At 38.3% G+C, this 14,665-nt stretch overlaps 1 protein-coding gene and 1 long non-coding RNA gene across 5 annotated transcripts in view; both read right to left on the bottom strand.

The window, feature by feature from the left end:
• The window catches only part of LOC127357016 (C-type mannose receptor 2-like), a 30,564-nt gene extending 19,973 nt beyond the window's left edge, over positions 1 to 10,591 (bottom strand). The window contains exons 1-3 of one of the 4 annotated variants that reach the window (XM_051389166.1): positions 10,473 to 10,591; positions 10,033 to 10,182; positions 4,447 to 4,522 (exon numbers count right to left, since the gene is read on the bottom strand). In XM_051389166.1, coding sequence (XP_051245126.1) covers positions 4,447 to 4,522; positions 10,033 to 10,125 — 169 coding nt within the window. In that variant the 5' untranslated portion in view covers positions 10,126 to 10,182; positions 10,473 to 10,591. Of the gene's footprint in view, positions 1 to 4,446; positions 4,523 to 10,032; positions 10,443 to 10,472 lie in introns of those variants that run through there. The other 3 variants (XM_051389164.1, XM_051389169.1, XM_051389165.1) reach the window with 3 other exon arrangements.
• Positions 207 to 3,377, bottom strand: LOC127357060 (uncharacterized). Its single transcript, XR_007882122.1, has 2 exons — positions 2,661 to 3,377; positions 207 to 735 (listed from the first exon to the last, which is right to left on the bottom strand). It is a non-coding gene; the product is annotated as an uncharacterized LOC127357060 (long non-coding RNA).
• Positions 10,592 to 14,665: the final 4,074 nt, after the last annotated feature.

Genomic DNA, 14,665 nt, shown 5'->3' with positions numbered 1-14,665 from the left:
TATCCACACTGGTCCTATAAATTCTTAATGTTTTCATTGTTGAAACAGTTGTTTCATGTTTATTACGAAGACCATGAAAGAAGATTTAATTTATTCTCCCACTGATTTTATAAGTATATGTTTGAAAAACAAACATGCTATTACAGTGGAGGAAGCTTTGATGGCCAATACCCGAATCCGAAAGGAGAAAATACAGTTTACATGTATTATTATTATTTTATCGTTGTTTATTATTCTGTAATTGTGACACATTCCTACCTCCATACTTTTTACACTATTTACCATTCCAAGTCTTTCTTGACAAAAATTATGATCATCAACATTAGATATCAATTCACTAACACGCACAATAAAAATAACCATGGAAATGAAAACCAAGAAAAGCCCTTCCATTTAAGTAATAATTAGCGCAGTAATCAATCACACTGTGTGTATGTATTTTATGACATTAGTAGCTGAACTTACAACTAAATGTGCCACTGCAACTCAATTAAATGCAGTGTAACAGCATGAAAATCATGAGCTTAGATATACAGGATCAAAAATCAAGCATCCATTGTCAATTTCATTGCAACTTTCCATTCATGTCAATATTTTGTAAGGATCCCTGTCACAGATCTTCTCCTCCCCCTCCTCCTCTTTTTCTTCCTTGTGGAAGATCTTCCCATCAGGCTGCTTCACCCATCTCAGTTTGACGTCTTCAGTCAGTCCATTGTCGTTCAGTCTCTGGTTAAACTGAGAAACACCAACATGTAACAGTTTTAGCTGTGTCTTAAAGGGCCAGCTCACTCAAATGACAGTTTAACAATAGTGTGATGACCCCTCCCACTCTGGTTATTCGTGGTCTTTTTCCCTTTGTTCTTTGCAGGAGACAGAGAGGCAGGGGTGTGGCTAGTGGATGAGCTACACCTGATTCCTCCCTGATTACAAGGATATAGGCGGTTCAATTAGTTAGTTCTCTCTCTCTCTCTCTCTCTCTCTCTCTCCTTCCAGCCAGCAGGTTCTGGGTTTGTTGGTGTTTTGGGTTTGCTAAGTCTCATTACCTTTACATACACGACACTCTGCCCATATCCACACACACACTGACTACACTACTGACAACACTGATGTACATATCTATTTTTTATACTTTGTTTAGAGTAAACATGAGTTAAATAAATGCATTTTTTCTTAAACATCTTAATGATATGTGTGGTCTCCCTTGTTTTATATGAACTTTGAGCTGGTTCATAACAACAGGCATTCAGTTGCTTGTAGGATTCAAATTCTTAATGCCTTTTTGTGCTTCTGTGTACTTTTTACCAAACAAATAGTGCCTATGAAAACTGCTGGCAGAATGTCCTGTGGATTATCCAGAGTAAAAACAACACTGTTTCAGGAGAGAGATGCTGCTAAATTTTTAATGTAATTTTTCAATGGGGTGAACACTACAAATAAATTCCATTTACCTCCTTTGTATTGAGGTGGCAGCAAGATTCTCAAAGACAAATATATTAAAACTTAACACATAAAAACAAATAAAACCAAACAACTTTGCAGATATGTACGTAGACAAAACCAGACATAAACATTCAGGGCTTAGACCAAACCTAGATGGATCCGGAGGCATTCTTCCCCAGGGAGAGTGTTTCCCATTTAGGGCAACTATAGGCACTATTTTCAAAGCCTTTAAACTGTTTGTACGTCATTGGGGAAAAACATGATAGTTGCCAAGGCAATAAAATCCCCCCATTCAGCCTACAACCTATTTTGTATCTAGTTGTTTTTCTCCATCATTCTAAAACCATAATTGCCCAACACTGATCATATCACTACACTCAAAGTGAAAAGAGCTGATTGAAAAGAAACTCCACCACCATCACGACCTATTAGCATTAACTCCTCCAAGGAGGAAAGAACTGGCTCCGAATTTGCTTACACAGAAATGAAAAAAAAACCTTTTTTTCTGACAATCAGACAAAAATCGGCAGTGTTTCGAATAAAATTGTTTCACTTATCTGGACAGCTCATCCTCTTTATTCACACAGCTGGAAAATATGCTGGTGATTGTTATCAATATTCAACAAAACTATTATTATCCAGAAATTGTGGAAAGTCTCTATGTTGGATTTAAAAAAAACAACAAAAACAACAAAAATACTCAGATGTGTATGTAATGAATGTTGTCTAAAGAAAAAACTATTACAGAAAGAAAATAGAATATCCAAATGCATTAGGACAATGGAAAGGAAGAGACAATGGCGACAGTGAAATTTTAATTAAAGCTTTAATGCTTTAATTAATAAAATCATAATAAATTAAATGAATGGTGGTCTGATCCCTGCTTCACCCCAACTCAACAATCCTCTTTTTTTTTTAATGAGTACCAACTTAAACTGATGGAATCAACTCTTTATCTATCTGTACTTAGTAACTTAGTAATGAGTAAATGCCTCATTTCTACTTTATCCACTTTATGTCCACAGAGGAGTCAGTTTTTTTCAGCACCACCCGCACCACCTGCGTCCTCACTGCCTAATCTGTTTTATTCAAGGGAATAGAAATATGTTCATGTTCAGATGTAAGATTAAACTGTAAAAAAATAAGATAATAATCATAAACTGTCTGTGAATATTGAATTGTTAGAATTTGGGAACAACAATATGCAAATCAAAACTCACCAACGTAACAAAGTTCAGCCGCAGTCAGTTGCAGTCATGGTTATACCATTTGCCCAAGTTTGAAATGGCACAAATATTTTCGAGTCTGCTGGATGGTGAACTGGGAGCCCAATTACTGAATGAATGTGCAGTCCCATCTGACCACTTCCATGAGTCTCTGTAGAGGCCGATCCACCCATGTCCATTCATCACTAACCAGTCATGCTCAGCTTGGTTCCTCACACTGGCCAGGTCAGTGTAGTGCTCCCTGCAGTAACTCTGAGCATCATCCCAGTTCTTGCCTTCTTCTACACGTATTAAGATCGATTACATATTCTGTGTTTCTCCTGCACCTGAAATATTGATTAAAAGTTTCATAGTGTTGAACTTATCATCCTGGATGAATATGAATATCTGAACATGCTATTTTTTACTGTATTCCTCCATGTTGGTTCAAACTTGCATTCATTATTTTCTTTGGGCACTTGGGGGCAGCACAACCAGCTATGATCAAAACACTGACATGTTATCGAGTTAAAGTGGAGGAGGCAACTAAACTAAAACTAAAAGTCCCACAGAAAAAGTTATGTGACTCACAGTTGGAGCACCTGTACAGCTCGAATCTACATGCAACTCTTCAGGTTGAATCATCAGAACTAAGCATTAAGAACTGTGTTAGAAAATACTAATTTAACAGTAGATATTGATTGTTAAAATAATTCTGTGATAATTTAGAACTGGAGGAAGGAGATCGGAGTCAGCTCAGAGTTCAAACAAGGTTTTAATCTTGTACAAGAGGAACATTCACAGAGCAACACGCAGGTCTGTTACAAAGTGAAGACTCAATATCTTAAGAGAAAAGCTTGGTATTTATCTGTATCTGTGGGTGTGGCCTCACTCAGATAGTTACTAATTAATGCCCTCCTGAACCCAAAGGAATCAATCACAGAGAAGGAAGTGATAACCATGAGTGGCTATTCAATACCTTGACTGATTATTCAATACCTTACATGTGTCACAAAAACAACACAAAGGGTCACAGGTCACATTTAAACGGTTACATTGAACATTCCTGTGTAAGACTTCAGTTCTCTTCATTAAGTACACAATTTCCATCACATTGATAGGTTGATGTCATGATATTATAGGTTGAAATAGGTTAGTTCAAACTTATGTATATGCACGTCACGTTTTTTGCCATACATTGATAAACTGGATGTGATCTAAAACGGGTAAAACAGAATTGGAAATGTTGCAGCTCATTCACAGGTGGAAGCATGAGCTCGCCCTTCAAGTACTAACCACATAATTGTTTCATTCATCACCTCAGTTTAACATGATATATTTACTTTTGTTGTAGCAGTAGAAGTAGTTTCCCTGATTATACCCGTTATCTGTCCATTCCTCTGAAGCCCACATAAACGCACAAACTTTGTGGTAATTGTCATTATCAGGTTCCATCGGAGACCACTTCCTGAAGTCAGCCTCTCCTTTACCATAGTAAGTCGGGTCTTCCAGAGACCACCTCCATGCCGCACTGTCAGATTGCAGTCCGATCCAGACGTTGGGAATATTATCTAAAAGTGTATTGAGCTGAGCCAAGTGTCGCTCATTGTGCACAGAGGCCAGGTCGGTGGCTGTTCAACAAAGATGTAGAGACGAGGAAAACAGGAAGGTAGAAAACACAGTCCTGTGGAAAAGATATAGATAATTATTGTGATGCGTTCATTGATAAACTCATGTTACAATTTGAGTTTTGAGACATTTGAACTTCAGAGATTTGTGGAAAAAAATGGCTCACATTGACCTGATAAGACCATCATTATAACTGCAGTCCTTTTCATGATGGACCAATGGACAGCTTGCTTGCACCTTGAAGTAATCTGTTTTAGTAATTAGTTTCATGTTATTTACTTTTTTTTTACAGCCAACAACAGAGCTTGGTTTGAAATTGACAACGATAACAAAAAGTGCTTCCTGAGGAAAAGAATAACAAAATTCTTTAAACGAATCATTCGTGCTAGAGGTTCAAGGTAGAGAGCAAAAAGCACTGGACTCAGTGGGCATCCCTGGCACGAAGATCTAGTAACAGGGAATAATGCAGACAACAATTGCCCAGGTTTATGTTATTTTCTGTGGTTGGGGAAACATTAAAATCTTTTTAGTTAAGATATGCAATACCACACTGTAAAATGTCCACTGAAAAAAAGACAATGAAATATTATTAGCTTATTAGCTGTTAGAGTTTTACATTATTTTATATTTTAGTGTTAGATGCTCTGTGTTTGAGGTGGATCCAACTTGTACAATTTTCTATCCTGTGGTGTAGTTTCAGTTATAAGAATGCATACTATTGTAAAAGCTTGTTTTGTATGTTAAATCCTGCATTAGGGACAGAGCCAGCAACCGCTGGAGTTCCCTATTGTATTTGCTAGAATTCTTCTTACCTATTATTATTATTATCTTTAGCCCCCTTCGACTGCATTTTTGCCCCCCTGAACATATACGAAAACTCAATTTATTTGGCAAAGTTGTCAGGCCTGGTGAAAATAGGATATTCTATTAATTGTTTTCGGGTTGGCCACTAGGTGGTGCTACTTCTGCATAGTTTGTCGCACATTCAAAAACCTTATATCCACGCGTTCGGTGAATGGAGCTGAATCTCCTCATATAGGCCAAGCCCACTCCCGCCTATAATTTTCGCCTACTTTTTCGTGTTCTTCCTACACGCTTTGTTCGATTCGCACAAATTTTTTCACATAGCACCTGGGGTATGGAGCCAGAATGGTGACTTTAAAATTTGGCATCCAAAAAAAAACACTGGCATTGAAACATTTGTATTGGCACTGAAAAAATAAACTAATTAAAATAATTAAAATCTTAAAATCTTATTATATTATTTTATTGGGATTTTTTTTGTCTTTTTCAATGACAATCTTCAGATTTTTCCTTCATGTCACTTTTTTTTCAGTGACAGATTTTTTTTATGTCAGTTTTTTTTTCAGTGTCACTGATTTTCAGTTTCAACTTTCTGTCACTGTTTTGGCGTCGAGAGGAGGGGTCTGAGCGGAGGGGCAAGTAGAGCATGGTTTGCATATAATTAACACATAACACATACAACGCAACAAGGTGAGAGACAGACAACAGAGGGAAATGATACAGGACGAAATCAGAACTGACAAGACATGACTGGACAAGACAATTGACAAACACAAGGGCATATTATTAATGATTGGGTAGAATGATCTGTGATTCACATTAGGTGGTCACGGTTAGGGTGTAGAAAGGGGTTGGCAATCATGTTATGCATGAGTGTGGATAGTGTGTGCCTATGTGTATGTGTAAAGTGGTAGCTGCAGGGGCAAAAACAAAAGGGAAAGATAAAGAAAATAAGTAAATAAATAAATAAACTTAAACATAACGGAAGAGGGAGGTATGCGTCTGGTAATATACACGGCTTGTAGTTATGTTTTGTTGAATTTATAAACGTTAAAAATGGGGACCAGGTCTCTTCAAAGGCTGATATTTGCTTCCTTCTGTGTGCATTGTATTTTTCCATTGAAATGTGTTCTGAGATTAAATTTGTCCAGTGATTGATGTGGCAAGATTTCTTTGATTTCCAGTTTTGGAGGACTACTTTCTTAGCGACAACTAGAGGGATGAGCAATGGATTCTTGAATTTTTGCGGGATGTGGATTTCGGAGATGTCACCAAGGAGACATAGTGTAGGGGATGATGGGATTCTGTAGCTCAGGATGGTGGACAGTGTCTCAGTGACTGTAATCCAGAAAGAATGAACTGGTTGACAGAACCATATGGCGTGCAAATAGACGTCTGTGCTACCTAAAGTGCATTGTGAACAGACACCTGTGTTGGCTAGGCCTATTTTGAACATTTTACTTTGGGTGATGTGAGTTCTGTCAATGACTTTATATTGTATAAGCTGCAGGTTTGTGTTATCGGTCATGGTAAATGTGTTTTCACAGATTTGTTCCCAGTAATCAGGGTTGGGAGAGAAGGCCAGGTCAGTTTCCCACTTGGTTGTTGAGAGTGTTATTTTTGTGTTTAGGTTGGAAATCATTGTATATAGCTATTAATTTTCATAAGTTCTTCTATAAGCTGAGAGGGTTGTAATGTGTTGTTGGTAAGTCCGGTTTTATCTTTAATTTTAAGTCTAAGTTGTTGATATTGAAGGAATTGTTCTCTCCCAACCCCATATTTCTGTTTGAGTGTGTTAAATGACACAAAATGGTTGTTCTCAAATAGGTGGTGAATGTGTGATTCCTTTTTTTGCCAATGTGGCGAAATAAAGAGGTTTGTTCTGTATCATGAACACTGGGTTGTGCCAGAATGGGGTGAACTTGTTTAATTCTAGTGATGATTTTGTGATTTGGTTCGTTTTCCACCAGGCTGTCAGAGTTGAATGGATGGTAATGCGTTGGCAGAAGTTGGATTTCTTGATTGATTGTGAGAGAAAGGGGAGGTCTGCAATTGAGATATTTATACATTGGTTTTGTTCCAATTCCAGCCATCGGTAATTGTGCTTGTGTATATTAATCCATTTAACTAGGTACTGTAATTGATTTGCCAGGAAGTAGTGATGGAAGTTTGGTGCCTCAAGCCCCCCATGTGATGTTTTATTTTGTAGAGTTGTGAGTGATATTCTGGGTTTTTGGTTTTTCCAATAAAATTGTGTTGTTAATGAATTGAGAGTTTTGAACCATTTGTCTGTAGGAGTGATGGGGATCATAGAAAAAAGGTAGTTCATCTGGGGTAGGGTTTTCATTTTGACTGCAGCTATTCTTCCGATGAGTGTGAGTGGGAGTTTTGACCAGCGTTTGTATTCGTCTTCAATTTTCCTGAGGAGGGGAGTGTAGTTGAGGGTGAAAAGCTCTGACAGCCTGGGGGAAATCTGAATCCCTGGGTACTTGATGTTGCCTGTGTGAAGGTGGAGGGAAGTGTCCTGGGCTCCAGAATCCCAAACATCATCTGAGAGGGGTAGTAAAATTGACTAAAATTGACCAGTTGATAGTGTAATGTGAGACAAGGGAGAATCTGTTGATGATACTGAACGTTTCTTTAAGTGATACTTGTGGGTTCTGTAAATAAAGTAAAAGATCATCTGCATATAAACTGATTTTGTGTTGAACGTTGGCTACCTATTTGTTCTGCAGTTAATTTTGGTAATGTCAGACTGTTTAAGAAGGTGTCGATTTCTGATTGGGTCGGTTGGTGAGTGATTTAGATAGATTTGCTAAATATTTACTGTTTATTATATATATTGTATATTTCATTTGTTAGGAGTTTGATTTTTCGTTCTAATGTATTTTCCAATTGTTGTTGCTGTTTTTTCCTGTATGAAGCGTACGATATGATTTTTCCTCTGATTACGGCCTTCCCAGTTTCCCACAGCTGTGAAGGTGAGGTGTCTGGAGAGTCGTTCATCTCCAGAAAGAATGCCCACTCTCGCCTTATAAGGGTTGTAAAGTTGGGGTCTTCTAACAGTGAGTTATTGAAGCACCAAGTAGCTGAAGTTTTAGCATGTCTTTGAGTGTTTATAGACAGAGAGACAGGAGACATTGGTTGAACTGTTGAAAAATATGAATATTCCCTCAAAGAAAGGTTCCTCATTCTCCAACTGTCGCTAAGGCCATAGTCCTCCATATATTGCTTTATTATGTCAGTGGAGTGCCAGTTTCTTAAGTTGCCAGAGGTGCTTGAGTGGTCTGTTGTGGGATTGATGACAGTATTGAAGTCTCTTGCTATGATGAGATTGTTTGAATTTGATAATATGGAGAAGATATTATGGAAAAAAGATGGATCATCATTGTTAGGGCCATAAATGTTTGCCAGGGTAAATGTTGTATGATTCAGAGTTGCATTAATGATGATGAATCTTCCGTCTGGGTCCATGATAGATTGGTTTAGTGAGAACTGAATATCTTTATTTATTAAAATAGAGACACCTCTTTGTTTGCTGTTATATGTTGAAGAGTATATTTTGTCAAATTGTCTAAATTTAAGATGCTGCAATTCTGTGTCTGTTAAATGTGTTTCTTGTAGGAAGCAAATATCAGCCCTTAATTTTATTAGATGATTAATTACTTTAAGTCTTTTGGATTGGTTACGGAAGCCGCGTATATTCCATGTTATCAAGTTAAGTGGTTGCATGTGTGTATGTCAGGTATATCAGAGTTGTGGGCTAGTACGTATATGTGGGTTAAGAGACGTATGAAGTGATAAAGAGAAAGAGAGAGTGAGGGAGGGGAGAGAGGGATGGAGGGGTTCGGTTGAGGGAATATGGCGTGTGTGTTTTTGCTCGTCAGTGTTGGGTGGATGTGTGTCATATCTCGCATAACATGTTTTCCAGCGTTTTTGCTTGGGGTTGAGCTGAGAGGTAGTAGTGGTGTTGAACATGAATACAGAACTAACAAACAGACACTGGGTAAGGGGACTTTACACATATAGATAAGGACAAACAGAGACAAGACATAAACAAGCAATATGCAAAGAAAGGCACATGCCTTATCAGAGATTGATAGGAGGGAAAGACAGAGAGAGGGAGAGAGTGAAAGAGAGAAGACACAACTGAATAAGGAAAAAAAACAACAAAAAAGAGTGGAGAGAGCAAATAAGCAAATAAGGAGAGAGAGCATAAGCACAGAATGTAGAAGATGGGCTAGCAAATTCTGTAAGCTTACAGAGGTGTGAGAGAAAGGAAAAAAAATAGCATAATTGTATATTTATTCAGAAAAGCCATGGTGTTTTTTCATGGCTTCGGAATAACTGTCCATTTATATAGAGTTTATCAACTGCCAATACTGCACGTATGTTGTTTCTTCGGTTTTCCTTTAATATGGGGTAGAGAACTTTCCTTCGTTCGTTTATTTCCCGTGGGTATTGTTCATTCATTCCAAAGTGTCTTGAGTAGTTTTCCTTTGCTTTTGACCAGTTCTTTTTGTTGATAGTGTTCAAATTTTGCGATGATGGGCCTAGTTTTGTCCTGCTGTTGTTTGCAGAGACGATGAACTCGGTGGATAGTAATATTTTGAACGACGTCAGCGGGTAATTTCAGTTGGGATTGCATGAAGTTTTGAATCTGCAACTCTGGATTATCGGGTGATGTTTCTGGAATGCCTGAGAAGATGAGGTTATCGCGCATTGAGCGTGTTTGGATGTCTAGAATTGTTTCTTTTATCTGTTTGTTTTCGGCGGTGACATTTTGCATTTGCTGGGTGAGTGTTGTTACTGAAGTTTGGAGCTCCTGATTTGATTGTTGTAGTGTTTCGATGTGATTGTAAGCAAATTCAAGGCTTCTTCGCATGTCGTTTAACTCTTTGTGTATCGTGACCAGCATATCCAGTTTTTTGTTGATGCTTGCCAGCACACTAACCTCGACTTCGGTGGTGTGCAGATCATCTGTGTCCGTTGCAGAGTCTTTCTTTCTTCTCTTGGAATCTGGTTTGAGTACGTCGGTATTATCCATGGTTGGATGAAGGTGGTGATAGTAGTCGTCAATAAAGGCCTCCAAGTCCGTTAAATCCTCCAGAGTGCAGTTGAATTGTGGTTCATATAGAGTATATGGTAGTCGATACAATGTTAATTAGTTTTAGACCGGGGAAAAGTTTTAAATCACAAAGTATTGATCTTGTCCTGTTGCGTTTACCATCAACTGTGCGCCGCCATGTTTGATCTCACCTCTGCTCGAATCTCGCGATACTCACAGCATGCTCACCCTTCACACAACTTCTTCTTCTTTTAATATTCATACTCATAAAACCATCTGTAGCTATATCTTAGAATTCCTCAAATAGTCAACACATTTGTACTTACTTGGAAGTTGCTCAGTATCTTAACAGCTCAAACTAATACTCTGATAATTAAAGGCTCTGTCTGGTTGTGTAAAGGTTGTGTTTTCTCTGTTCAGTGAGTGTTGGTCTGATCAGCGTCCTCTGACTTTAAATAAGAGTATCTTTGGAGCTGCACATCCAGCTATATAACGTGGAGAAGTTAGATAAGAAGTGGGCTGTACTAATCGGTTTATTCTTCCATTAAAAGTGATAAGATGAAGGTGAAGAGGGTCAGTCACCCAAGAATATTTGTTTAGCCGTTGGTGAGGACACTATTTGAATAACAAACTATTGGTGTTGTACCTCATAAAATGTGCGGTTTGGATTATGTTTGGATGAAAGAACAAAGGAATGCAAATGATTTGACTTAAAGGATCTGCTCCTTAGTCAAAATATGTAAATTAGCTGTAAAAATACTGTTGTTAAACTAAAAGATGAACGCAGATAGATGCAAGTCACGATTCAGGTGATACACAACACACAAAATTTGCCCTTTGTGATTTTGCACGAGTTGAAAATATTTAATATTAATTCTCTCTCACGTCACGTCTGCTGCGAGGTGCACTTGTATCCATCTGTGTGCACCCAGAGCTCTATTATATTACTTTATATTTATACAGAGACCAGACAGAAAAGGAAAGAGAGAGGAAAGAAAGGAAAGTGGCCGACCTGGTGAGTGTTGAAAATATGTGTGTTAGTTGATTCAAGGTATTGATTTTACTTTACTATGAAGTTAGCATAGCCCTGAACTCCATTCGAAAAACAAGTATTATTAAAGTTGTAGGCCTGTCATATTGTGGACAGACCAGACAAATCTCCATCACGATGTTGTTATTTTGGCACGATTTTGATCTGTTTATTGAAATACCACCCCTGTAAGCCAGGTTAAAGTAACGAACAGTGAATATTTGCTTTGCTTTTGGTGGGAACGCACTATAACAGTCAAGAATCTTGGTGTTACATTTGATCCCACCCTCTCTCGATCAGCACATTAATTCCTTTTTTTGCCTATGCAACATAGCTAAGTTTTAGGTATTTGCTAGTTTTTTCGATTTGAAGATCATAATTCAAGTCTTTGTTTAATCTAGACATGGTTTTTGTTGTGCGGTCTTCTGCGTCCTAGCATTAAATGTCTTAAAGTGGTTCAAAATGCTATAGAAACGTAACTATCTCGGCTCTCAGAATACAAGGCTAGGAGCCCCTGTGTCCCCAGTGTTAAAAAGAACTCAGTTGACTTCAGGGCCTTTTCCTATCAGTTTGCTGTTTGGTGATTAGTTCAGGTGTTGCATTTGATACCATTATTTTTTGATGGCTGGTCTCAGTCTAAATTAATATCTTAACCCTTGTACTTCAATCCTTATTTGTCCTGCCGACAAGAATAATATAGTAAACTTTATCACTGTCATTGCATTTCTCTAACACTGTCCAGAGGCATCCAGGAACCTCTCTCTCCAGGCTGCTGGTGCATCATCCTGACTGAGATTTGAATCCATAAGAGAGTGCAGTCAATCTCTCTAGTTTGCATGTATGTGTTTGTCTGTCTCTCCTCTCTGTGTGAATGCTGTGCTGTCTCTTCTGTGCTGGTGTGGTCTGTCCTCATCCAGGTATCCATGGCTGAAAGGAGGTTGTGCAGCTCAGGTTCTACCTATTTGGCGACACCTGAAGTTGCTATGTTCTGTACACTCTACATGTATTGTATGTCTGTATGCCCTGGAAGAGGTCCCTTTTTCCCCTGTTAAAATGATTTTTCTTGGAGCTTTTGGCGTTTTTTTTTCACCAAATTAAGGACAGAGGCTTCTACTGATGTGCACAGATTGTAAAGCCCCCAGAGGAAAATTGAGATTTGTTATTCAGTTCTACATACATGAAATTTTAGTTGAATCTTGGCACATGCTTTCCTCCACAGAGAAACATGTAGTCACCAGTGTGTTGGGCTTTAAATCTACCACTAGAGAGCAGCAAACCCCCATCAGTGTTCCTGTAGACTCTCCTGTTCCAGCTTAGAGAAAAAGTAGGCAAATACGCAAACAGATTTACACTTGTACCCCTGAAGTGCTGCAGCCACAGAAATCAGCCGACGGTATTGAGTTCCAAAACACAGGTATAGTGTACAGAAGATTTGATATCAGTACATGTTGATGAGAGGTCATCAAAATGACAAACTATGATGCTGGGCTCCATGTGGGCTGTGATTGTGATAATTACAATTTAACAGGTCTTGTTTTGATGAGAAAGTTTAAGGCCCATGGACCAACTGATTAAAACTATGGGGGTTGTTTTCATTATTTGTCACAGCCAGGAAGGCATTGTCCCTCACCATCAGTTCATCAATAACCTTCTGGATATATCAGGATTCTTTTCCTTGCAGGTTTACCTTCATTATACAGATGAGGAAATCATTTCATAATATTGCGGTGTAGCACATGAAAAATCTGCAGTAGGAGAAAGCAATGCAGTTCCTACATGACCTGAAGAATTTTTAATGTCTGAAAGTTATGAATTCCAGTCTAAATTTAATTATTCCATTGCCACTTGATAAGCAAGAAAATAGGCAGACAAGAAGGATTTAGCATAAGCAAGTTATTGGCTCTTGTTCAAAAGACATGTACATATTGTTCTACAATTACTGTGGTGCACTTACAAAGGTGTGTATTTTACTTATAATGCCTAGTTAGACCTCTTCCGTGGGCTGTGTGTGCACAGACTGCTAGGTTAACAATTTCCTCACACAGGTTTGGTGACATATTTTTATTGGTACATGTATCAATGTTATTCCCAGCATCTCAAACTTCAGGTCTAAAGGTCTAATCAGCAAGAATAGGTGAAAAAAAAACCTGACCTGGTGTGCAGGGCCAGCAAACACTTATTTACACATCCAGCAGTTAGACAGTTAGCAACATTATAAGTCATTATGTGTTTCTGGTCACCTGATGAAGGCAAGTCCAATATTCACTCACTTTCAGCTCTGCTGTTAGTCTCACCCAACTCCCAAGGAGGGCCAGAGTTGTGAACAGAAATGTCTGCCACGTGAGACAGAAAACGACACTATGACAGCAATGGATGGAAACAATACATTTGTGTACTGGATAGCTAAACAATGTGCTGCAACTCTCTATAAAGCTCCCTTAATCCCAGGGGAGCTCCAAATTCAGGTGATAATCTGATTTTGAAAGGGGTCCCTTGTAGTACCTACACATTATCTCATTGTTTTCACATCGTCATTTGATACATTAGTATTATATGACAAATACAGTATGATTAAAGTTTAAAAAAAGGCAAAAATTCTATAATAACCCTTCAGCAATTTTTATTTAAGTGGACTAAGAGAAAACTAGTCTGCATCTCCTTTTGGCTCTGTTTTTGGGCTTTAGAAAATCTAGCCCATGACAAGAGACTATGGCCAATCACAGGTCATTTCAGAAACAGGACATTCCCAATGGTTATCCACTCCCTCCGCTGCCATGGGTTTGGTGACACAAAGCAGCGAAGACAGAGGCTTAAGGTTTTGCATAGGGTTGCACAGGTTTTTCCGACAGCAGATTTAAGGATAAGGAAAGATGAATTATAGTTAAGGTTAGGCAACTACAACATTTGGTCAAGGTTAGGGAAAGATTATGGTTACAAAACAAAACAACCTTAATTGTAGGTGATGGGATGCAAGTTCTGGTCTCCCACATGTAAGTTGGGCATACTACAAGCAACCACCTCGACCTTTATTCCTTTAGTACCCACTTTCCTATATAAAGGGCAAAATGTTTCCTGTATTGCCATTTATTTGCCATTAATTAAACGTATCTGCAAATTAATGCCAAATATGTAGGCAAGAGACCAAGATTTTTGTATTAGAAGAGTTCTGGATTCTGTTTTAGTCCAAGTAGAAATGACCAATCACACTGAGCGGGCTTGGGTTACATGCAGGTAAACTGTGCGGAGAACAAAAGAGGTGGAATGCATTGGCCAAAATACCATCTCGGAAACCCATCAGCTATCATCTGACGCCAATTTAGGTTTTTATTAGCTTTTTTAAAAATGTATCTGCATTGATATGCTATATCTGTTTGTAGAGATTAGCCAAAATGTGCCTACCTCATCATTCTTGTGTATCAAGTTGCTAATCAGCCTGCAGAGGAAGTAGCTTAGCCAAGATATCCATTTTCCGAAAATCCGTTGGCTGCT

Source organism: Dicentrarchus labrax, unplaced genomic scaffold (genome assembly GCF_905237075.1).
Source record: "Dicentrarchus labrax unplaced genomic scaffold, dlabrax2021, whole genome shotgun sequence".
Taxonomy (NCBI): domain Eukaryota; kingdom Metazoa; phylum Chordata; class Actinopteri; family Moronidae; genus Dicentrarchus; species Dicentrarchus labrax.
This window is presented reverse-complemented; position numbering and strand designations above follow the sequence as displayed.